A 26,287-nucleotide genomic window follows, 5' to 3' on the forward strand; every position below is an offset into this window, starting at 1 on the left:
AACAAGAAGCAAAATAAAGACAAGTTTTTGTTTTATTAAAAAAATTAATTATTATATTTAACATTGCATTATTTATCCTTTTGCAGAAACATAATTTATCAGTATTTAAAACATATTTAAAGGGTAGAGTATTCATTCACTTTTCTTGTTCAATGAATTGTGGAGCTTTAAAACTTATAAATATTTTCCTATCATGTATTATTTTCCTTTAATAAGTGAAAGCAAATTGTATAAAAAATATCAAATATTTATTAATCTATGTAATTTTATGTACAATGGTCACACCTTTCAGAATTTTTACCTTTTATCAAAGTTCCTGGTTTTGGACACTTAAAGACAATAAAACCCACGAGTCCTGTCCAAAAGCAATTTAGGACGTCTAAAACCCTGTTTTCATAACATAACATTGTTTCTTTATTATACAATTTCTTTATGTTTATTCCTAAATAGTATTACTGTGTTGGATTTAATTGTTTCCATTTCAGATTACTCATCCTGTATAAAGTATGGAGCAAGTTATAGAGCTGTTCCAAGAAATTATGTACAGCCTAAGTGCAGTGGTCGCACAGGATTATGTAGAGAGGTGAGATTGTCTCTTGTTTCTTAGTTCTCAGTTTACTATCCTAAATTATCTTGGGCAAATGAAAAAAGTTAAATATTAGTCTTTGTATGCGTTCACATCTTCGTAATCTGAAAAATCACCTGCTTTACTTTCGCTCCGAACGCCTTTTTTTTTTTTTTACCCTTTTTATTTTTTGCTACGTAAATTCAGCAACCATCGCATATACTATTGCACAAAATTAGTCTGCAGTCCCACAAACAGCAAAATTCTCAAGCAAAAATTGATAAACTTCCAATCACAGTGGATTATTATTATTTTTTGCTTTGCTTTCGGACAAGTAAAAACGTGGTAAGACAAAACATATTGACATATTCTGCTATGCCCGATTTAACTCGGGATAATCAGAGTAGTAAACAAATACAGCAGAGAGAGATAATTAAACAAATACAGCATTAACATGGTGCTCAGCATTTTTAAAAAGTGCTTAAACCTGTTTATTTTTCTTTTTTTTAAAGCCCTTAAAGGTGCTTTTTTCATTGGGTGTTTTTTAAAAGTGCTTAATTTTCTATCAAAAATCGTATAAAAGAAGAATCCGCCTTTTCTCTTTAGGTATGTCTTAGTAAATATTATTCATATGAATTGTTTACAATTAAATTGAGATAAAGCTGTTTTTTTTTTCAATGAAAATGATCTTCAGTATTGATGCAAAAGGGTGTGTGACGTTTTTAAAAGGTGCTTTTTTCATTGGGTGATTTTAAAAAGTGCTTAATTTTTCTTTTTCGAAAATAAGGTTGATTTACGCTGCGGATAATGCAAAAGCATGGTTTTCACATTGTTCTGTTTAACATATTCACAATTCATTCAACCACAATCCATTTCAACCTCTTGATCTCTTTAGGATATCTAATGTAATCAAGAAAAAAGTTTTTTGTTAGAAACTAGGTATTTTATCATGATCATGTAAAGTCTTATTACAATTATTTTACATTTTGTTAATGTATATAGTGAAAATATTTTTTTAGTGCTTTAAAAGGGTGCTTAATTTTTTGTTGGATGATTTGGCCATGCACCCTGTAAAAACCTGTTCAAAAGAATTCTGAATTTCTTTAAGACTTACTAAAAGGTAGAGGAGTAAAATATAACACAAATTAAATATGAAAAAATTCAGTCTTCGTTACATTTTGCCATTCCAAGGCATAGATAGATAGTATAGACGCACATTGTACACAGATACATTAGTGATGATTATCGAATGTTGCAGATACTTTAGTAATATTTATTGTAACATTTTTAAAAAAAATAATAACCTCACGTTTACATTGTGGGGGAATATGAAGCAGGTGGCTAAATTATGATTTATGCAATGTATAGAAGAAATTCAGTGATTGATGCTCCCAAAGAGAAAAGTTATAACAGGATTGCCACTCTACAGAAAAAAACTAGAAAATGTAAGGAATTAAAAAAATCAGATAAAATAACAGATAATTTTGAATTTTTTCTTCTAAACTGGGAAATTACAGGGAATATTTATTTCGATTTTTACAAAATATTGACCTTTGTAATCTATGTTTATCTTTATTTAAGTTTTTCCAGCAATTAAAACTAGTATTAGTTATCCTAATATGCAGAGTGATTGTGTGTTTCCTCTTAATATAGTGCATATACAGGGAACAGAGATGCCAACTATTACGGATTTATCATAATTATTACGGATTTTATGACATTACACTATTACGGGCTACTCCCCCAAAATTACGGAAAAATAATTTTGAACTCATCCAAAAGTTTCATTTTATTCTATAATTTTTCCCTTTAAAAATCATTCTCATTGAATCATATCGGTCGACCCGAAGGACCAAAATTATTTGAAATTACTAATAACACAGTGATCCGAAATGCGTCTTTGGACGCAGTGAGAATGCTCCTTTTAAACATAGCGCTTCTAGCTCTCGTATCAACGACATCATGCTTCCGATCCGTCGTGTCAACAGCACAGAAATAAGCGGTACTTACTGGCAGCATAAACAAACAATAATTTTTTGCCATGCTTTTTTTTTTTTTTTTTTTTTTTTTTTTTTTTTTTTTTTTTTTTTTTTTAGGAAGATTTAAAGAGCAAAAAAGCCATTATATGTGAATAATCTAGCACTCAATGAAATGGACCGTCTTGCAAAAAAAGGGCAAAAGTAACGCTGTGTTATCGTGATGCATACATCGTGGAATGGCCGTGCTTTATAAAATCAAAAGTGTCGGAAAGGCACTTGTTTTGTACCGTATGTTCTACGGATTTTATGATTCCTCATGGTAGCCGTGATGATTATCGGCGTCATTTTCAATCAAAGATACTTTCTAACTTTAAGAGTAATCAAGTTCACTTGATAGTTTAAGTTATTTCCGGAGTTCACAAGATACAGATGCTACCAAAGCTGAAATGCTGTTTTCTGCGTTTATAATAGAGCATAACTTGCCAATTTCCTGTTCTTATCATGCAAGCTAATTATTTCAAAATATGTTTCCCGACTCTAAAATTGCTAAGAAATATAGTTCTTCAAGAACTAAAACTTCTTAAATTATCAAAGCAATGGCAAAACATTCTCAAGAATACATAATTCAAATTTTAAAACAAAGCCCCTTCTCTTCAGCAAATGACGGAAGTAATGATGTAAATGACACAAAACTTTATCCGGTTGTGCTTTCCTATTATGATGAATCTTCAAGTAAAATAGATGCTGTTTACTTTTCCATTTTACCATGCAGTGATAATACTGGTATATTTGATGTCTTAAACAAGGATATCTAACTGTGTTTCCTTTGCTTGTGACAACACAATGATAGGTCATTTAAAAGGTTTCGTTTCATTCATTAATAAAGAGCAGCCAAATATTGTTATTCAAAGCGGTCATTATATTCGTCTGGCAGCAAAGAAAGGTACAGTAGAACAAGTCAATGTGGAGCAATTTTTAATTCAGTTATACTTTATTCTCTGGATAAAAGCTCTGAGAGGAAGATTTAAATTGTGGCAGGAATTGTTTGGCACGAAACCACATAAAATAAAGTTATCACTTCTGGATTCAATTAATCAAACAATGGGTAGAATTTTGTGCTATAAGTGAATCATTGAGGGCGACAGTTCAAAACCCTATGCTAAAACTTCATTGTTTATGCAATACATTACCATTATTTGTTAATGTAACCTTGCAGCATCCAGCTATTCATATTTTACATGGAATCCAGATTTATTAAACCACCATAATCAGTTTCGGACATAGACATTAAGAGTAAAAAGTTTCAGAAAAGGAATCAAGATTTGGTCATTGATATTTTTACAACAGAAAATATTATAACAGAAAATAATTTTTCAACTTGGAAAATTTTATGTTGATTTTTACAAGGCAGCTTGTTGCTACATCCAAAGAAAAGTTACCTTTAGACAATGAGATGTTAAAACATGCAGAAATAGCTTAACATACATTTAAAGACAGGGGTATCTTTTTCATCAGTGCAATATTTTGCTGATAGATTCCGGCATATGTTTTCGGATGAAGAATATTGTAAATTGGAAGAATTCGCAGCTTCCACTATAAATTTGACTAGAATGGATAGTGCATGGAAAGAAATTTCCAAATTAATTGATGGATCTGGTGTCAATAAATTTACTGTTTTGCCAAAGTTGATGCTGCTAGTACTTCTGATACCTCACAGCAATGCCTACACAGAAAGAGTATTTAGCATTGTACGTAAAAACCACAATGATTCCCAGCCTAATATAGGAACTTAGTCTTCTCTTCTTATAGAAAAAAACAAAAGCATTAACGAACAAAAAAAGTGTGGTTTGAAAGGAAATTTTCTGATGCTAAGATAAGAGCTGCAAAGCAAAGTACTAAATTAGATTTACATAATTAGATCACATAAATAAAAATAAAAATTTATTGAAGTTTCTTATTTTGTGTTCTATTATACAAGTATGTATTTATGTATCTTTTTAGGTGAATCTTAAACTCAAATTTGATCTTTTTTTTAAACGGAACAGTTTTGGAATATTAATTATTTAAATTATTATATAATGAATTAATTCTTATTAATTTTTAATTTATAGTACCATTAAATCTTTAATATTAAAATTATGAGGTAAAACTTTATTATTACTGAAATCATAATTTTCAAGTCGGCATCTCTGAGGGAAAACACAGGGAACTTTTTTCCCAGATTTGAGTGTCAACCCTGTATAACTGCCACTTTAGTCCAAAGCTTAGCAGTCGAGCCTACGTCCAGCTGATTTTTTACAACATAACTATCACTTTGCAATGGAAATGGATGATTGCCTTTGATTGTAATTTGGTTTGAGCCAAAATTACTTGAAATCACTAATAATACTTAATATGACAATTACTCGATATGAATGTAGTTCTATATGTAACTATTAATGTGAATGTCAAGAATAAATAGTTTTGTATATTTAATAAAATTATTCTATTATCAAAAATATAATTTATGTTTTTATCTTACGCTGTTCACAGGTTCTGAACGATACTTGGGTGTCATTTCCTTCTTGGTCTGAGGATTCTACTTTTGTGAGCTCTCGAAAAACACAGTTTGAAGAGTATATATATCGTTGTGAAGATGAACGATTTGAGGTAAATATATATTCATTTCCTCCTTTCCAGAGTGCGTAGTGTTTTTAAAAAGTGCTTTTTTTATTTACGTTATTATTTTAAAAGCCCTTAAGGGTGCTTTTTTTTATTCAGGGTTTTTAAAATGTGCTTAATTTTCTTTTAAAAAGATATTTTTCTTTGTCCTGTTGATTGTCCTTCTAAATTACAAGAACAGAATTATTTTTACAATTTTTCTCTGCAATATTTATCAGAAACTAGTTATTTTATCATAATAATGTAAAGTTTTTGAAAATATTTTAGATCTTCATTTAATTAATGTTAATAAATTCTTTCTTTTCTTTCTTTTTTTTTTTTTTTTTTTTTTTGTGTGTGTGGAAATGATGGATGAAAAATATTTTTTTGAGTTCTTAAAACGTGCTTATTTTTTGTTGAAAAGTCTGGCTACGCACCCTTCCCTCTGCCTCTTTGTATTGTAATTTATTGAATGTGTGTTTTCTACAGCTAGATGTTGTGATTGAAACAAACCTCTCCACCATTCGGTACCTTGAATCTGAAGTGATGAAAATGAACAGAATGTCTGCTGAAGAAAAAGCAAGGTATCGCCTGGATGACACATTGGGTGGAAGTTCAAATGTCATCCAACAGAGGGCGATAAGGAGGTAACAAACTTTCTTTGATTTTTATATGGAATACCTCCCAAGTCTCCTGTATTTTACAACTATTTCCTGTTCACTTGTATATTCTCAAATTTCTCTGTATTTGAAGAAATTTATAAAATAATCCACTGAAGGCAAAAATACTTCTCTTAGTCACAGATAGTGCTATTGCCAGTACTACACTATTCTGAGTGTCGATTGCTTAAGTCGAGTCGTGATGGTTCGGAGGATAGAGCATTTGCCTTCCGACGAGGTGAGCACAGATTTGCATCCTGGCGGTGGCCGTTCGATACGAATTCCGCATCCGACTTGCTCCGACCACAATGCTGGCGTAAAATATCCTCAGTAGTAGACCGATTGCGGATTACAGTCCCCTTGTTGTCGAGCTAAAAGTGGGAGGTTTTTGTGGTTTTCCTCTTGGTGTATGCGGGTTAGTTCCATCAAAAAGTCCTCCACAGAGGCAAATTCTTTTAATATTTGTACCAGGATTTTCCTTGTCTTTTGGATCAGGTTCACAAATACAAGGCTGCAGAGTTGAACATCAGAAGTGGTAAAGAGTCAGTTTGTTAAATATCCTTTATTTTATTTCTCCCATCAGGGGTCTGTCCAGAGTAAATTTGATACCATTTAGCGGTACCTTCTAAAAAAAATAGTAGTTTCACAAAATACTTTTTTTTAAAAAAAAAAATTTTAAAAAAGCATGTTCTCATGCTAACCTTGTTCTCGTTGCAATCTAAAAGAGGAGCTTTTTTGCCAACTGTCTATGAAAAAGTAACTGGTGTTTGGTCAGCTAGTGCAAAATGTGGTAAGCTTAACCGGCTGTTTACGTACACCATATCAAAACTATTATTTTTTTTAAAAAAAACTTTTAATGAAAGGACGAAGCTCTTCTTCTATAAACTTGACAGAAAATTGAAATTCGAACATTATTCTAAACATTCGAACATTTTCTTAAACACTATTGTAGATTTATTCTAACTGACCTTTATTTTGCAATGAAAATTTTTTTTCTGTACAGCCTAGTTGAAAATGTCCGCGTAATGACAATAACTTAGTGCTAATATTGTTAAATACATGTTTTTAATAAATTGAAATAAATTTAACTGTGGACAATGATTTTTAAATTTGGATACAATTTTTAGCCCAAAATTTTACAATAGCAAAATTAATTTTGAATATATTGGGGAAAATTTATAGAAATTTACGACAAATTATTTTCTATGTTATTTTTTATTTTCACTAATTATGTCTAAATTTTCACAAAATAGGTGCCTTTTAAAAAAAACCTAGACAATCCACTGCCCATGTTGACTGGTTTGGCATTGGGTATTTATAAAAATGCCATAGAATTACCTTTCTGCTGGAAATTTTCTGTCATATACTCAACTAAAATTTTTAACTAATAAATTAAATTAGTTGTAGTTAATTCGGATTTTTCAAAGTGACTTCATTCTCCTGACCAAATTATGGGGAATATCCTTTTCCCAGTTAACAGGATATGGTATGTATATATAATTATGTATGTTTTCTTCATTTTTACAGGATTTATGGTGATAAATCAGCAGATATTATTGAAGGGTTAAAGAAAAATCCAGTTAATTCAGTGCCTTTAGTCTTAAGACGGTAATTTTTTATTTTATTTATTTTTAATTATAAATATATAAAAGTATGCATAAAACAAAAAGTTGCTTCAATGTTAAAAATCCTTTTTCATTTTCAAAATTCAGGTTAAAATCTAAAGATGAAGAATGGCGAAAGTCTCAGAAGCTTTTCAATAAAACGTGGCGTGAGCAAAATGAAAAATACTACCTGAAATCTTTGGACCACCAAGGAATTAACTTCAAGCAAAATGATGTAAAGTTTCTCAGATCAAAAAGCATCTTAAATGAAATTGAAACAATCTATGAAGAAGTAGGTATCCCGGATAACAAAACGAGGTTTATTTTCACTCAGCAAAAACCTTTTAATGTAAATCTAAAAAGGTTTGTTATGCGGCTTACGTTTAAACCATCTAATCTTAAAACGAGATCTGTGACCTTCTACGCACATTACTCTAATTCAAAACCTTGGGGAGCCACCTTCTATATGAACCCTTCCTTAAATCGAGTTTAACTTGGGGTTTTCAAGCGTGTAAAAATCTTAATAAAGCTAGTCTCAAGGTGAAAATAAACTTAAATCTAGGTAATGTTTCTTTCCGCTAAGTGTTGTACTCTCAGTTAAAATCCACCTTGTCATGCAATTTGATCCTATCGCTTGTCAGCTGAAACGTCATGATGGACCTAAGTGAGAATACTTTCAGGGTATCTGCGCGCACATGGAAAGTCATGTATTTCTGTATTGAACAAAATTTGCCATGAAATGTCATAATTTTAATTTCTGTTTTTTATTTTTTTATTTATTTTTTTTTTTTTAAATCATGGAAAGTCATGGGTTTAGGTCGCCGAAAAATCTTAATTTTAAAATGGAATTTACTCCCCCTCCCTCCCAATTTCATAATACTTTGATGTTCCAAATATCTAAATTTGTAGCAAAATTCTCAATCATAGTCATATTCTATTAAAATATAAAATGTTTTTATCCTGTTTAAAAATTATGGTATTCTTTCAAAAAATGAAGAAAAAGAAAAAAAAACACCATTTCTAGAGCGAAATATCTTTTCAACTTCTGTGATTTCAGAATTTATTTAATTTTTTATTTTATCAATTTAAAATTCTAGTTTAGGCTTTTTATATTACTTTCTTTAAAGAAGAAATTAAACAGCTTTAAATAACTACGTATATCTGACTGTATTTAGTTATATTTGCTTTCGTATTTTTTTCCAGCTATTTTATTGCTTCAACTCTTTTTTTTTACTCTGTTTTTTAAGTTTAAAATCAATAAATATAAAAATGTAGAGTTTAACAGTTTTGGTTATACCTATCATTTAAATTAATGTTATTATAATGCGTTTTTTAATTCAGTATGTTTTTGAGGAGAAAATAATCATGAAAAATTCTTGGAATTTTTTATGAAAAGTCATGGATTTGAAATGTAGCAAATACCCTGTACTTCTTCTTTAAAAAAATAATTTTTAAGATGAAAAGGTTTGATGTTGCAATATTTTTGCTTCATTGAAAAAAGGTTTTTAATACAAACACTTCCGTGACAATTTAAAGATACAAGGTGGTTGTAAGTGTGTAAATAATGAAAGTGTTTTCTTCTTCCAGAGACATGAACAAGCTGATGAGAGTATGATTGACATTCCAGCAGGTCCTCACTTAGTACTCACCTACAAGAATAGAGATATCTTTAAAGACGCTGCAAACCTAATTATTCATCATGTGAAACGGCAAACTGGTAATTCATTATTCACTCTTATCATCTAATGGTAAATGGATTTAGTTGGATTTTATAAAAGCAGTTGAAAATAAATAAGAACTGTATATTTGATTTTTATGCAGCAAATTTTGTTTCTACTTAAGCTAATAGCAAATTTTTTTAATGCATCTAAGGATTCCTTATATCCTTGTGGCAGAATTGCGTTGACATTGTCGCAGAACTTTACAGAGTTCTTGCAGAAAGATTTTTCTTTTGGGAAATTTTAATTTGCTTTTCAGCAGAAATTTTCATGAAAAATTTTGAATTGCGCAATAAATAATCACTTTTTTGAAGCACTCAATTTATGCCTATATCATAAATCCATTCTGATTCTATTTTCGGCAGTTATTGACATTGATTTTCAAGTGGCTGTTATATTTCAGGCGATGTGGAAAATTCGAATTGCGTGTTAGATCATTTATTTTTTACAGCAAAGATTCTATCAATTTTTTGGCTTTTGTTTTCCGCATAGTTTATAATTCCCGATGATTTTTATGTATGGTATTTTCAATGTAAATGTAAACAATAACAATCAAGAGATCAATATCTGCTCTAGTTCTGGTTAGAAAGTTTGCAACTGCTTACTACAGCTTATTCTGCGAGGCAATATTTTACAAGGGAAAATTTTGTTTTCAATAAAAGAGGTAAATTGGATAATTTCTTAGCTGAAATCTACCGTACTTAATAAGATATTAATCTTATTAAGTAATTCTGGTGTTTTAGTTATGTATAAATATATTGTTAAAAAAGGTGACATGGTTGCTAGATTTTGAATAACTTGCTTTTTTGGCAGTCCTGATTTGGCCTCTTTCCATTTGTTTATTACTGTTTATTCTTGTTGCAAGCTGTGCACTATCTTATGTAGTGTTAGCACCATTAGCATCGTAATCACAAGTATTGTTACCATTGCAGGGCTGATTGTGCTCCGGAAAAATCCGGATTTTTCGTTAACCGTGATCCAGAAGTTTCCGGAGATCAAAGGTTTAAAGAAATCGGTGATCACAAAAGATTTCGGAAATCAAATTTTCAAAGGTGGAACTTGAAAACGCAGTTTATTTTATTTGTTTATAAGAGAGCTACTTTATAAGCTTATATTCAAGATTAATATTCATTTTTTATCAGTAAATAGTTATTATAATCATAAACTCAAGAAAGAAAGACATATTTGTAAATTTCAATTGCTTCTCCAGGTCATCATAGGTATGTGTAAAATTTTAAATATATTTTAAGTAAACTAGGAAATATTGAGAAAAAGGAAAAAACCTTGTTTAAATTTTTCTAATTTTTCGGTTTAAACTTTTTTATTTATTTATTTATTACTTAAGAAATTCTCCGGAATTTCGACTGGGGCTCACAATCACCCCTGCCATTGTCAACATAAGTAATCAAATACCACGTTTGCAAGAATCTCAAAATACCATGTTGTGACCCAAATGGCTTTAAAATACACCTAAAACAGTAACCTGGAAGTATATGTGGTATGGAGCTTGCAGCGTTCCCTAGTGTAGAAAACACCAACCATACAATATTATTTATTACAACAATCGCATCTTGAAACTGAACAAACATTTGAGTAACTCCTTTCTGAAGACTCCGATTTGCGTGATTTCTTCGTTGATCTGTTTTTCCGTATTTACTGCTACAGATTTCATGGTGTTAATTTTTTTAATATGTTGATTTGCAAAATGCTCTAAATTAAATAATTAGTGTGTGTCCCCTAACAAAATACGAGAATATTGTCCGTAATATTAGAATCAAAGAAACATATTGTTTTTGTAAGAACAGTGTTTTTGTTATCTTAAATTAGTAATAGTATTTTGCAGAAACATGTTAGTGCGAAAGAGTTTTATTTGCAGAAAGTGTGACAAAAATTCTGCCGCAGGGCATAATGTTCATTCAGTGCATTCCATAAATTTAAACTAAATTGATGGATTTAGGTATGGAGATCAGATAAAAAAAATTTAATATATGATATCAAACACTCTTACTACTTAAAACACAGTTCTTTTCCTCTTCATGAAAGAAAAATTTGAATGATCACATTTATATTAATTTGAAGGGGGGGGGGAAAGCTATGATTCATCAGAAATTATTTAAAACTGATGGCAGCTCTCATTTTTACGGAACATAATTTCTTGAAATTGACCAATCAATGGTGTGATTGCCTATGAACCAATATATTTAGCAGTAAAAGGTAAGATAAAAGGTTCATGGGTAAAGTAATATAATTTTTGAATAAGAATAAAATACATAGTAATATTAAATATTTCTAAATCATATCACTTATTATGAAAGACAACTAAAGTTCCCAAGCTTTAACAAAACTAACTGTCGGCAGAGAAGTTATCAATAATGTCGACTATCGTCTATCAGAAGGTACCCCGAGATTAAATCAAGTTAGCATGTCTTGTATACTAGTGAATTGATGTACAATAATTGTAGTGGTAGTAACGCCATAATAATTTTATCGGCTATAGAATTCGATGAACGGGCACTACTAGTTGCCGTATTTGTGTATCTTTGGTGGTTATGATCTAACTGTTTTATTTTTTAACAGGGATTCATAAGGAAGATAAGACAAAAATCAAACAGCTTATGAGGCAGTTTTTTCCTGACTTTTTCTCTGTTCCTCGTGGTGATCTTTCAGATGATGAAGTGGATAAGGATGAAGGTATTCTTATTTTACTATTCATAGAATTTATCATACTTCATTCTTTTAAATTCATAGTGAAGATTGAAAGTAACAATATGCTAATGAAAGCTGTATTTTATGAATAAAGTGGAGAACAAAAAATGTATGAATGAAATATTTAAAGTTATAGATGAGATAAAAATGAAACCAAACTGGAAATACAGTTATGAACCTTTATTGCCAGGGTGGCATAAAGCTTAAAAGACAATCCACTACTGAATGAACCCCATACACCTATCAGTATACCGTTATTCAGTAGAAGTTGAAGTAGATATTTACAATTACAGTTGGGCCTCTATTTAACGAAGTTGCTCAATCCCGATAAAAAGTTCATTAAATCGAAACTCGCCATTTGAAATACTTTAACAACAAAAAAACAGGTTTTAGATTCATAAACACTAGACATAATTGATATAGCGATTGTTACACCTTTTTCTTCAGGGGTCTGTTTAGAAGAAATTTGGGTCCGTTAACACAAAATATTTTAACTTAAAAACGAGCCCTTCACAAAAAGATTTTTTTTTTAATTGGATCCTTCACAAATTTGTTTATCTTCATTATTATTTTGTTAATCGAATAAACCCTTTCCAGTGCAGAAAACAAGAAAGATAGATGTAAACGAATTAAGTTTTGTCTTCGGATGTCGATTCTTCCATTATTCGCCCCAAATTAATATTCTGCTTTCAGCAGTATATGCTAAATACCAAATATTTGTATGTTGCATCTCTAATTTAGAAGCAGCAATGGTTGTTTATTTTTTAAAATTTAATTTTTTTTTAATTGTAATTTTACAGTGTTGAGCATAATCTTGTATGTCTTTACAATTTAAAAACTCCTAGAAAAAGTTTTTTTTTTTTTTTTTTTTTTTTTTTTTTTTTTTTTTGCAATAACGCACCCTATTTGCGCAAATTCATAAAAGCGGACCCTGGTTGAAAGAATGTGAGTAATTTTTTCACGAAAAACGGACCTTTCACAAAATGTCTGGACTGACACCTGTTCTTGTAAACTATCGAGTTGTTTCAAATGATTTGATGAAATGATGATATCGAGTTGTTTCAAATGATTGATCGAGTTGTTTCAAATGATGATTTTCATTGATCATATGAAAAGATTTGGTGTTTTCCTTCTTCGTATTAATCACAATTTATTTTTATTTTTCACTATATCCAAAATATCTGATTTATGTTCAAAATAATCAAAATCAGATTAAGTATCAAAATGTTTCTGTAGTTGCAGCTTTAGAATCAATAAAAAGAAAATCATTGTTAATTTCTTGGTTCTCCCTTAGCTATACCCGCATTTTTTTCAAAGCTCTTCTAAAGGAATATCATCCTCCGTGCTAAGAAGTTTCTAAAATGTTCTAAGAAGTTTCTAGAAGTTCCTCGAGGAAAAAAAAAAGTCCATTAAATAGAAGTCCGACTGTATTTAAAATAATTATTACTAATGAACTTAATGTGATTAATTAACTTCTTGAATATTGTGAAAAATAGGATGTTCATTTAATTTCCTATTCTTTAAGATGTTCTTCCCTCTGTTTAAATTGAATTAAACCATCAAAAACCCAAAATCTTAATTGTGTTATTTTGGAAACAAAACGTACATCTCAAAATGGAATAATAGTTCTCGAGATGCAATTAAAAAAGCGTCTTAAATTGTGTGTGTAATGCCATTTTTTACCGATATATAATTTGTCTACAGTAAGAACTCCCCCACCACACTGTCTGAGGTGGTCTGCTGCTATGGAAACAAGAATAGTGCATTTCAAGGAGGGTAACTTCTGTTCAGTCCAGGACTAATACAGTAGACCAGTGTTTCCCAAACTTTTATGCCTGCAGCAGTCTGTTGGAGCTTCTGATCAAACTAAACTTTTTTTTTTTTTTTTTTTTTTTTTTTTTTTTTTTTTTTTTTTAAATTTTATAGCAAATTTGAGCTACCCCTTTTTTATTTGTACAATTTGCACAGATTCCATCAAAGATGATTGAGCTCCGGAAATCCAAGGTACAGAAGTTTAAAAAAATCATTGATCATATTAAGGGATAAAAATTCTTGTGTATTTTATTTAAAAATATTTGAGCTAGACTTTATACTTGGCATCTCTTTCACTTGTAAATATTTTTCTGGTAGATTATTAAATGTGATTAGAAATAAAAGTAAACTTTGTAATTATTAATTGAAATTATGTTGTATATAATTTATGAAGATATAAATTTTTTGAAATGCAGAAATGATTTTACTCAAGAAATTTTCAAAATTTTTGAGTTGGCTTGCAATTAATTACCTCTGTTCCATTGTGAGTCTATTTCGTTTCTCAATATCTTTTCAAGCCCAATTTTTAATACGGTAAAGGACCCAAATTTTAATACTGTATTTTGATGTGTGAATTTAAAAGGAAAGGTTTTTTTTTAATGAATTCTAGTAATTAAAAGTATTTATTTTTTTACAAATATACTAATTGTTTTGATATAAAATAATACGTTTATATAAAAATTATCCCATTGGCCTCTCACTTGACTATATGGTATATGACAATAAACCGTTTTCCTGATTATCCTGAGTTAACTAAGGTATATTGCAAATTCGGGCATAGCACAATTGGTCAATATGTTTTGTTTCATCACGCTTTTACTTGGTCGGAAGCAAAATACTAGTCTGCTGTGGTTGAAAGTTTGCCCATTTTTGTTTGGGACTGCAGATGTGTTTTTGTGTATATGATGGTTGATGAATTTACATAGAAAAAAGAGTTTAAAAAAAAAAAAAGTGTTCGTGATCGGGTGACTTTTCAGATTATGAAGATGTGAACATATACAAAGACTAATATCTACCGTATATTCCGGCGTATAACGCGCACTTTTAATACAAAAAATAACATTGGAATTTACGGGTGCGCGGTATACGCCGAATATCAAAATTTATAGATTAAAGGTTTTCTCGCCCTCCAACATCCAAGTGTTCCACTGTTTTTTTAAATTGGCTTTAAATGGTTTGTTTAAGCAGACGTCCAATGGCTGAACTAATGGTGTCGATCCGCCCGGAATAACTGCCATATCGGTGTTACATAGTTTCAACAATTATTTTGTATTATCTGTAAGGTGGGACCGAAACATGTCCCACACTAAAAGGCTTTCTGGTTTTCTTACGCAACCAGGATGGATTTGCCAGACATTTTTTACCCACAATTTAACACCATTTTCGTCCATCCAGCCTTTTTCGTGGACATGAACAAATATACCTATTGGAAAATTACATTTGGGAAGAGTATATCTTAAAATTTAAAAAATGTATTAGAAATTACGGGTGCGCGTTATGCGCCGGAATATACGGTAACTTATTTCATTTGCCCGAGAAAATTTGGGATAGTAAACTGATAAATTAAATATTTTTTGCTCATAAAAAATTTAAAATTTCAATTTAGAACTTTTATATGTTATGTTTTGTTTTAGTTCCTTGTATTTATCAGTAAAATATAACTGTTGATTTGATCTTTTTTTAATTGACAAAGGAAGCAGTTAAGTCATTTAATAAAGTTTTAGTCCTGTTTTTGATAAATTTTTGTTCTTATTTAGGCAATTATTTTCATGACTTTTAGTAAAAAGCAACTATTTTTTTTTTCTGTGGCTACCCTGAAGTATATAAATTGTTATATCTTGTGTTTAGTAACATCTATATAAATGATTTTCAGACATGGAAACGGAAGATGGAAGTGAAAGTCCTGCCTGTAAGAACCTCTGGTCCCTGAGCATGGCTTGTAGTAGGAACAGTGCTCCTCTAACTAGTAAAACAAAACCATCTCCTCCTCCTCCTCAACCTGCTCCGGAAGATTCTTCTGTCGATGGATCATCTCTTCCTGTAAGTCTATTGATTTAAAAATATATTGACATGTATGAGCAGGGGTCTGTCTATGGCAACGTTTTTTACCTCAAAATTGGTGCTCTGAACTATAAATATTATCATCAGTAAACTTGGTACATATTTTCCTAAAATTAAAATTCATTCAATGAAAATATTTTTTCATCTTTCTTACCTTTTTTTTTTTTTTTTTAATTAATAAATTGATTTTTATTATATATATATATATATATATATATATATATCAGGGGTCTGTTTAGAAGAAATTTGGGTCCCTTAACGGACCCTTCACAAATTATCTTTTCATAAAAACGGACCCTTCACAAAATGATTTTTCTTTTAATCGGACCCTTCACAAATTTCTTTATCTTCATTATTATTTTGTTAATCGAATAAACCCTTTCCAGGGCAGAAAACAAGAAAAATGGATGTAAACGAATTAAGTTTTGTCTTCGGTAGATGATTCTTCCATTATTCGTCCGAAATTAATATTCTGCGTTCAGCAGTATAGGCTAAATACCAAATATTTGTGTGTTGCATCTCTAATTTAGAAGCATCAATTGTTGTTTATTTTTTAAAATTTAATTTTTTTAATTATAATTTTACAGTGTTGAGCATAATCTTGTATGTCTTTACAATTTAAAAACTCCTTGAAGTTTTTTTTGCAATAAAATATAACTATTTGCACAAATTCATAAAAGCGGACCCTGGTTGAAACAATCTGAGTAATTTTTTCACGAAAAACGGACCTTTCACAAAATGTCTGGACAGACCCCTGTATATATTTGAGGAAAAGAGATATTGTAAACTCTAAACAAAAAAAACTATAATGCTCATAGAATAAATGTGTGAAAATAACGACATGCATACTTGTTTGAATGAGTAATATAAATTTGACCTAAATATTTAAGAGAAATTTATAGAGTTTAAGCAAACGTTATAACTTAACTATTATACAGGGCTGATTGTGTTCTGGAAAAAATATGGATTTTTCGCTAACCATGATCCGGAGATCGAAGGTTCAGACGTTTCTAAAAATCATTGATCACAAAAGTTTTCGGAAATCAAATTTTTATTTCGGTGGAACTTAGAAACACAGTTTATTTTATTTGTTTGTAAGGGAGAGCCAGATACTTTATAAGCTTATATTCAAGATTAATATTCATTTTTTATCAGTAAATAGTTATTATAATCATAAACTCAAGAAATAAAGACATATTTGTAAATTTCAATTACTTCTACAGGTCATCATAGGTATGTGTAAAATTTTAAATATATTTTAAGTAAACGAAAAAATATTGAGAAAAAGGAAAAAACCTTGTTTAGATTTTTTTTCAATTTAGGCTTGTTTTTGTTTACTCATGAAATTTTCCAGAATTTTGACTTGGGCTCGCAATCACTAGTCATTTTAAATTAAATGACTAGGCTGTCCCTCTGTAAAGTTAGCAGAAAGTCGAAATTTGAACTATTATTTTAAACATTATTCTAATAGACCTCTATTTTTTTTATAAAATTTTTTTTTCTCTGTGGAACTTTTCTGTGTGACCCAGTCAAAAATGTTTTCCTAATATCGATAACTTTTAGTGCTAGTGCTGTTAAATGTATGCTTTTATTAAATTCAAGTTGAAATTTAACTGTAGACAGTGATTTTTATGGATTTTTAAATTTGGGCACAATTTTAAGTTCAAAATTTTACAATAACGAAATTGGTTGTTAACATATGGGAAATATATAAATAGAAATTTACCTGTCCTGAAAAATGTTTATTTGTAATGACTATTTTCGAAAATATTTTCTTATTTTACCATATTTTTGTGTTGATTTTTTAATATAATTTTTAATGTTCACCAATTATGTCAAAATTTTCTTAAAAGAGGTACCTCCTTAAGAAAAACCTAGACAGACCCCTGAGTAGTTACAGAACACAATTAGTATTTTGCATGCAATAAGTTTTGGCAGTTTTTAAATGTTTTATCTTTTTGATTTTTCAGAATCCAAACTTAGAATGAAGAAAAACAATTGAATGTTTAAGAAAAGCCTATTAAATCTTTAAATAAATTTGTTAGTTAATTTATTCTATAAAAAAATATTATAAGTTAACCTACAATAAAAGTGAGACACTTCATAGTCATTTCAAATATAGATAAATAAATATGACAATTTTTGAATTTGTTTATTTTAGTCCTTTCTTTTCATCAGTCAATAATAATGCATTCAATTTTGAGTTTATCGGGCATTTACATGTATTATGTATTACATGTAAAACAATTTTAATGAAGTAATAATGTTAACAATGTATTGTTATAGTTTATTTTAAATCACAAATAATTAAAAAAGTATAATATTTATGAAATTTTGCTAAGTTTTCAAATTAACTTCTAAGAAAATCAGTTAATTGAAATTTTTGATTGTCTTTAGGATGAATCCTATAACCTTATGTTTGTAAATAACAACTGGTACATATTTTTTCGCTTGCATCATATTCTGTGTGAGCGCCTCTGGAAACTTCACGAACGTGCACAAATGCTCATATCAGATGAACTGAAGGATCAAGAGGAACGTAAACAATCGACTGCTCTCGCTTTGAGGTTGAAGCCACGCCGTAAGTTTATTTTTTCCAGTTTAATCTATAATTGTTAATCTTTTGATTGTACCTTTAACATAACTGTTCACAATTTTTCGGATATGTTCCTAATTTTTAAATCTAATCTGATATTTTTATAAAAAAAATCCAAATATTGTTACTTTTACTGTTGGTCTGATCGCTGCAAGCACGCTTCCTGTGATTATTGTGCAGAAGTAATTTTTAATCGCTTTTTATTGGAAAATACTATTCTTATAGCTATTGCTGATCATTTCACTAAATTGAGTCTTAAACAACTATTGTTTTTTTTGTTTTTTTTAAATTTATAGTAGTATTTAAACACTTGCGTCAGAAATATTTATGATGTAAATTATTATTTACCTGTGTTTTATTATTTAGCGAAGAATAATTATATATTAATAGGTAATAGTTGTTTTTAATCTATTATACCAATATTCTTAATTATAGGATATTAATATTATAAATTTCCCCTTAAACAAATAGTTTTTATAGTTTTGTTTTACTAATTTATGACATAAAGTATTTAAATATATATCTATTAATGTTGTTATTTAATAGTTAAATTTTGTCTTATTCTTGTAATTGGTGCGTATAATTTTGTCGCATATAGTGTTCCTAATTCATAGCTGCCAACTCTACTGGATTTTCCAGTAGACTACTGGATTAGGCCAGTTTCTCCTGGTTTACTGGTTTCATTAAAATTTCTCCTGGTTTTTGTACATTTTAGAAAATTCCCTAATATTGAGGAAATTTCCTTAAAAAAAATCCTTATTGAAATAGAATTTTTGTGCAGATTATTGCTTGAATATTTAAATAAGTATTAATAATTCATAATGATGCAAACCTCATTTATAAAAAATAGTTCAACACTTTTTTTTTTGTTCAAAAATATTCAGGTTATTTTTATTCAGAACTATCTTTTTAATTTAATTAAAAAAAATATTTTAACTATCTTTGATGAATTAGCCTATTACTATTCAAAATTCTGAGTAAACATCTACTGGATTTTTTCCTATCAGTGTTGGCAACTATGCTAATTTATTATTCCTGAGGTTGGCAGCTATGCTTTAAACCTGCAATATTTATATTTGAACTGGATAAATATTCACAATTTTATTCTTCTTAGTCAGCAGAACAGTCCCTTGGAGGCCTTGGCTGCCTCGACAGCTGACCCAACTCCCTTCCAATTTGCAATCTCTAGGGTTTTCAGGTCATTTTTGCTGTCATTGAGCCAGCTAGTAGAGGGTCTGCCTCTGGGACGTGACCCCTCGCTGTTCTTAAGGATGACGATGGCGCTGTTTTCAGAGCATACCGTAGATGGCTCGACCTCTTACTGTTTTTGTAATTTGGGGGCGCTTATCGAGTCTGTAGATCCCAAAGTTATATCTGGTTCGCCACCATCCCCTTTCTTTCGAAAGTGTCCGTTGTAATATCTGAATTTAGGGTCGCAAGTTTCACTTTCATTAAGCAGCACAAGAAGTATGAGAGTCTCATAGAGTTTGTTTTTTGTCTGAGAAGATTCGTCATCTCCTCAGTCCGAAGTAACACTTTTTAGCCATTTTGACTAGTGTTGATTTCTGCTCTAAGTATGTTTTGATCATCAACAACAGTGCCAAGGTATTTGAATTTGTTAAGGTATAACCATTAATGCAAAACGTTTTTATTCTATTTGTATGTATAAAAATGCATTATTTACTCTTTCTACTTTTTATAGTGTGTATATAATCAGGTATGCAATGAAAAGAAAATACTTTATTTACGCTAAACATACCATAAATGGTTAAATGACCGCTTAAGAACTTTAGCATCGAAAATGCGCTTATCATTTTTGCACATTTGACTTCATGACTTTTTCAAACAATTATATACAGTTAATATTTCATTATTATTTCTTCTTTTTTCTTTTTTTTTTTTTTTTTTTTTTTTTTTTTTTTTTTTTTTTTTGATAATAGGTGTTGTATACCTATTTTTTCCACAACCGGTCATTTGACAGGGAGAACGATGTATTCCTTTATAAGGTTATCGGATCAGAAATTAAGGTGTAATGCTTGTTCAATGTATTGCATTTAATTCGTTTTACATTTCTGCTAAGACTGTTGCGTAGTGAGTTCCATCAGAATAACTGTAAATTCAAATTTCAAGAAAGTACCTAATATTTTAGATTGGCATTTTAGTGTAAGAAAAGGTGACAGAAACTAAATGTTTTAGCAAGTAGCTTATGTTTTATTTTAATAGCTTTATTTCATTTCTAACAAATTGTTAGGTTTTAAACAGAAAAATGTCAAGACAGCACAAGTTCTTAGGATAAATTATAATAATTCAAAGAAATATGTTTACTAAAAAAGTATTATTTAAGCACCCTGTATATGTAAAAAATGTGTTGAGCAATGAATTAAAAAATTCTTATTCTTTATGTATGTAATACATAAAAATTGGCAATATACAATTTTGTTTAATTGTAATAAAGTTTTTTATTTAAGTATTGATGTTTTTAGTGTTAATTTTTTTTATGTAGATCAGAAATATACTTTTAATTCCTCAGAAAATCGTACTACACTCCTAATCTATCAATATTTTTTAGAAAACCTGGATGTTGAGTTTTGTTTTTCTTCATTTATGGACATGGTAAAGAACCTCTTAGACAACAACCTTGAGAGTAACCAGTATGAGGACAACTTAAGGGAAATGTTTGGAATTCAAGCCTACCTTGGATTTACTTTGGATAAAGTTATCCAGAATGTTGTGAGGCAGGTAAGATGGAATCGCTTTGCTTATTACACCTCCAAACAGAATGCATAGCATTTTTAAAAAGTGCTTATTTTTGATTTACAATTTTAAGATCCCAATAAAGGTGCTTCTTTTTTTATTCATTGTTTGTAAAAAGTGCTTATTTTTCTATCTTTAAAGGGAGATTTTTTCTTTTCCATGTCGATTGTCGTCATAAATTACAAAACAAAAAAAAGATTTTCTCAATTTTCTCTGCAACAGAAATTAGTTATTTTATCATGATTATGTAAAGTTTTTGGAAATGTATTTGCATTTTGTTCATTTTATGTTTATAAATTAACAGGGTTCCCACGGTACTTGAAAGTCATTGAATTTGGTTGAAAAAAATCAGGGCCCTGTAAAGTCCTTGAATTCTGCTATAGGGTAAAAAGTACTTGATTTTTTGGGAATTAAAGTACTATTAATTTTTCTTATAGAAAGTAGTAAGAAAATAATAAATAAATTCAAAGGAAAATTATAGAAATTCTGATTGATGCAATTTTTAATGCTTGAAGTCAAAAAATATCTCCTTTTTATGGTGGCTAATCGAGGAAAGAGTTCTTTGTCAGAAACTAGATGTTTTATCATAATCATGTGAAGTCTTTGAAAATTATTTACATTTTGTTAATGTATATAGTGCTTAATAATATTTTTTGAGTGTTTGAAAAGTACTTAAAAGATGCTTATTTTTGGCTGTAAAACACAAAGAACACTGTTAGATTTTTATTTGTGTGTGAATATAATTTTGTTTAAAATAGCTGCAGCACATTGTTGGAGATGAATCTTGTACGCAATGGACTACACTGTACCTGGAAGAAATAAAGAACAAAGCAACGGGTGGATCCTGTGCGACAGCATCTCAACGTGTCGCAGCTGAACTTGCCTATCAGAAAAAGGCTGAACAAATGAGTGATGAAAATCTATTTAAACTTCTCATGGTAATTCTTTTTATTTCATCTCAATTTACATAGATTCAGCTTTATATCAATATTACTAATATATAATGAAGCGAACTTCATTTATAGAAATCAGTAAAACTCTTTTCTTTTTCTTTTTTTGTTATAAAATGTTCAGTTATTCGGAACTCACTTTTTAAAGTATTGAAAGAAATTTAATTTTTTTTATGAAATAAGTGCCTATTACTATTCAGAATTATAAGCAAACATAATATATAGCATTTAAAGTATTTTTAATGCCAATCATGACTGAAAAATATTGCAGTTTTTATTTTTTTTGATGACTATAATAATTCCCTATGTGTTGTAATTTCTCGATCGCTTTTTATGCCGTAATTGCTTTGGAATTTAGCATGGTTTTTAAAAACCGAATACTTTCAATGCAATATTAAGATGCTGGAATTTTTTTAATTTAAGTAATTTCTTTTTCTCTCTCTCTCTCTCTTTATTAAATTCCAACATGTTTTGCACTCTCCCTATAACTTGTTCAAATTTTCAATCGTTAATAAAAAGCTTTTTATTCATCCACACAAATTCACATACACTTAATGCAGTTTTTTTTTTTTTTCAAATATTAATTCTTTAATTATTTAATAAAAGATAACTGAAATAATTTTTTTTTTTCCCTGTTGACCTAAGTAGGAATTTACTTTAAAAAATTTCTTTTTTATCTTACTTGTTTTTGCTCATTTCATCTTATGCCCATTTCACCAAGAAATTTCGATCTTTTTTTTTTTTTTTTTTTTTTTTTTTTTTTTTTTTTTTTTTTGTTTACAAATTTCCACATGGTTTTTGAAATTCCGATGCATTTAATCTGATATTACTACTTGTGTGTTTTAATTCGTACTTTTATTACATTTCAATCGTGCACTTTTTTACTCTCTTTATTTACACCGATTTCATCGTAAACTGAAATGAAAAAAATGGCACTAGAAAACACACAAAATTTGAGAACAAAGACCACCCTATTGTATTTTTCTTCGGGCCCACTACCGAGACCTGAAATATTAATTCTTCCTGTTTAGATGCTTTTATTAAGGAGTTTAATTATTTTCAGTACAAAGAAGAGGGTAAACTTACCATCGAGTTACTGGACACGGATTCGGACGTGTCGGAGGATGCTGCTGGAAGCAACAAATGGATTACTTTTGTGAGGAAATTTTGTGAAGAGTCTATGGTGAATTCAGTCAAAGATCATATAAAAAAGAATCCACCTTTTCTCTTTAGGTATGTCTATAATATTTTACTCCATTAAAATGTTTTCTGGGATAAAGCAGTTTGTTTCAATGGAAATGATCTTAAGTATTGAAGCAAAAGAGAATATTCGCAGGAGTCTGTCCAGGGCAAATTTATTACCGTTTAGCGGTAACTTCACAAATTCGACTTTAGGAAAAACGGTAGTTTCATAATATACTTTAAATGAACCAGGTTCAAAAACTCTTCCTGTCTCGTAAAATTTTGTTTTTGTATAACCTTGTCAAAAATGTTCTCATAATGGAAATATCTTTTAGTGCTAGTATTGTTAAATGCATGTTTTTATTAAATTCAAGTTGAAATTTAACTGTGGACAAAGGTTTCTATGTATTTTTAAATGTGAATAAAATTTTAAATCCAAAATTTTACAATAGTAAAATTATTTTAAAATATCTGGGGGAAAACATATCGAAACTTATCAGTCATAAATGATTTTTATTTGTAGTGGCAATTTTTGAAAATATTTTCTTTCTTTACTATATTTTTGTATTAATTTTTTAATGTAATTCTTAATTTTAACAAATTATGTTTGAATATTCAAAAAATAGGTACTTCTCAAAAAAGACCTAGACTAACCCTTGATCAAAATATTTTCGAAAATGATACATTTTTTTCTTTACCCTGTCGATTTTCGCCATGCATTGTGCAATAGCATGCTTTTCGCATTGTTCTATTAAGCGTTTTTTCTTTGTCATATCAATTTTCATTCTAAATAACAAAAATTTGGTGATTTTCACAATTACATCTGCAATATTTATCAGAAACTAGTTTTTTTTATCATGATCATATAATATTTTTAAATTTTACGACTATAAATGAAGAACTTTAAACGATAAAAACACAAATTACTGCGCTTATCCTAATTATGAATTTATTTTTTTGGAAAGTGATTAAAAATATTTTTGAGTGGTTTAAAAGTACTTAACAAGCTCTTATTTTTTGTTGAAAAATCTGGCTATGCACCCTGAGCGAGACAATGTACGCAACAGCAACCAACTTAAAAACCAGAGCTCTACTTGTATAGTGTCATTTTAACTCCAAAAATATCTTCTTTTTTTTTAAGGATAATCACTGCCTATATGAATCGGAAGAAGTTGCAGAAGGAGAAAGAGTGTGGAGATAGAGAGCAGGAGAATGCCCTTCGCTCCATTCAGGAAGTGATTGACGATAGCAAGATTGATTTGAGCAGGCTTGAGGATGGTGGTGCGGGGGAAGCTGTGAAAGGATTGGTGGGACTGAATGCAAAGGCCAAATTCTTAGAGAGGACCCGACTCAATAAGATGAACTCTGAATCCACCTCCGTCTGTCGCTTCAACCTCAACTCCTTCAAAATGCTGTGGGTCGTTGATTGTGAAGATAACAACATTTGTCAACCTCATTGCCTGGCAAAAGCACTCAAAGTTAGTTTTTATTTTCATGTTATCACTCTGAATGTGTATTGGATTACCCATTAAAATGCATTTTTGGGAAATAAATTTTAAAAAATTAAGAAAAGCAATGATTTTTTTTTACATAATGTTAATATTTATTTATTACTTATTTTAGTTATTTATAAGTATTATTTTTATTTTAAATATGATAGCCATAACTAGCCATAAAAGAACTTTTAAAATTACTTCATGTTTAGAGCTTTTTATAAATTTTATAAGGAATTTCATTAAGTGTATATTTATTAATGTATTATTATCACGAAATTATAATAAATGATTATGGATAAAAAAAAATAATAATAATTTTAATTACGTTTTTTTAAACTGTGGAACTTCTTAATTTTTTATTGAATTCTTCTACAGGGTGTTTTTTGTAAACATGATTTTCCTATTTCAGAAATTAATTTTACCCTATTTAAATTTCATTATTATACATTTTTATCACAATATGTTTGTTAAAAACCTAATTTAATTATCTTTGTTTTATAAAAAATTGTTAAACAATTATTCCACTCCATTTTTGTACAGAAAAAAAAATCAGTTAATGAAATCGTCAATTTCAAGGATTGTACAATATTGTAGTACTACAGTTATGACACTTTTATTTGATAACTATTAATATTCGTTACTCTATATTTGAATCTAAGGACAGTGGTCTATCCAGGGTAAATTTGCCTCACAAATTCAACTTTAGGAGAAACAGTAATTTCACAAATAAAAGAGTAAGTTCTCATGCAAACCCTGTTCTTGTCGCAATCTATGGAAAAGAGGACCTTTTCTGCCAACTGTCTTTTAACAAAAAGGTAGCGCGTGTTCGGTCAGATAGTGCAATGTAATCAGCCTGGCTGATTGCTTACGCCATATCAAAGTGAGCTTTTTTTTTCGCTGGGTTTTTTAAAATGAAACGCCATGGCTGTCCTCTCCCTCTAAAAACTTATGCAGGAAATCTAAATTCGAATATGAAACATTTTTTTTGTATGACCGAGTTGAAAATGTTCTCATAATTAAAATGATAACTTTTAGTACTAGTACTGTTAAATGCATGTTTTTATTAAATTCAAGTTGAAATGTAACTATGGACAATGATTTTTATGCATTTTCTAACTTAGGTACAACTTTTAGCCCAAAATTTTACAGGAAGAAAAAAAAAGTTTTTGAATATATATGGAAAAATATATAGAAATTTACTTGTCACTACAAATAAAATCATTTATGACAATTTTTGAAAATATATTCTTACTTTACCATATTTTGTTTTTTTAATCTTTGCAAATTACATCTAAATTTTCACAAAATAGATACCTCTTAAAAAACACCTGGACAAACCCCTGAAGAAAAATTTCTTAAATAACTTAAGAGAAATAAAAACAAAGAAAAATTTAATTAGGATTTACTAGTTAACATTTTTCTTAATAATTATAAAGGAAAATAAGTTTTTAAAAAAATTGAAAGAACATGGAAGTTTTTTATGGGTGTTTTCATTTCTCTTACACAGGAAAAATGGAAGCATTAATGAAGAGCTAATTTTATAATTTATAAAGAGCTAATTATTA

At 29.3% G+C, this 26,287-nt stretch overlaps 1 protein-coding gene across 5 annotated transcripts in view; it reads left to right on the forward strand.

Annotated features, from left to right (window-relative positions):
• LOC107436223 (paired amphipathic helix protein Sin3a) overlaps positions 1-26,287 on the forward strand; it is an 81,961-nt gene that overhangs the window by 49,674 nt on the left and 6,000 nt on the right. For all 5 annotated transcript variants that reach the window (XM_016047850.5, XM_071184171.2, XM_071184170.2 and 2 more), the window contains 13 exons: positions 486-583; positions 5,077-5,193; positions 5,674-5,831; positions 7,371-7,451; positions 7,556-7,739; positions 9,035-9,164; positions 11,743-11,856; positions 15,557-15,723; positions 18,142-18,325; positions 20,910-21,079; positions 21,853-22,032; positions 23,108-23,277; positions 24,368-24,704. In XM_016047850.5, coding sequence (XP_015903336.1) covers positions 486-583; positions 5,077-5,193; positions 5,674-5,831; positions 7,371-7,451; positions 7,556-7,739; positions 9,035-9,164; positions 11,743-11,856; positions 15,557-15,723; positions 18,142-18,325; positions 20,910-21,079; positions 21,853-22,032; positions 23,108-23,277; positions 24,368-24,704 — 2,090 coding nt within the window. The remainder of the gene's footprint in view (positions 1-485; positions 584-5,076; positions 5,194-5,673; positions 5,832-7,370; positions 7,452-7,555; positions 7,740-9,034; positions 9,165-11,742; positions 11,857-15,556; positions 15,724-18,141; positions 18,326-20,909; positions 21,080-21,852; positions 22,033-23,107; positions 23,278-24,367; positions 24,705-26,287) is intronic.

This window comes from Parasteatoda tepidariorum, chromosome 10 (assembly GCF_982258835.1).
Source record: "Parasteatoda tepidariorum strain Cologne lab strain chromosome 10, Ptep-v5.0, whole genome shotgun sequence".
NCBI classification, from domain to species: domain Eukaryota; kingdom Metazoa; phylum Arthropoda; class Arachnida; order Araneae; family Theridiidae; genus Parasteatoda; species Parasteatoda tepidariorum.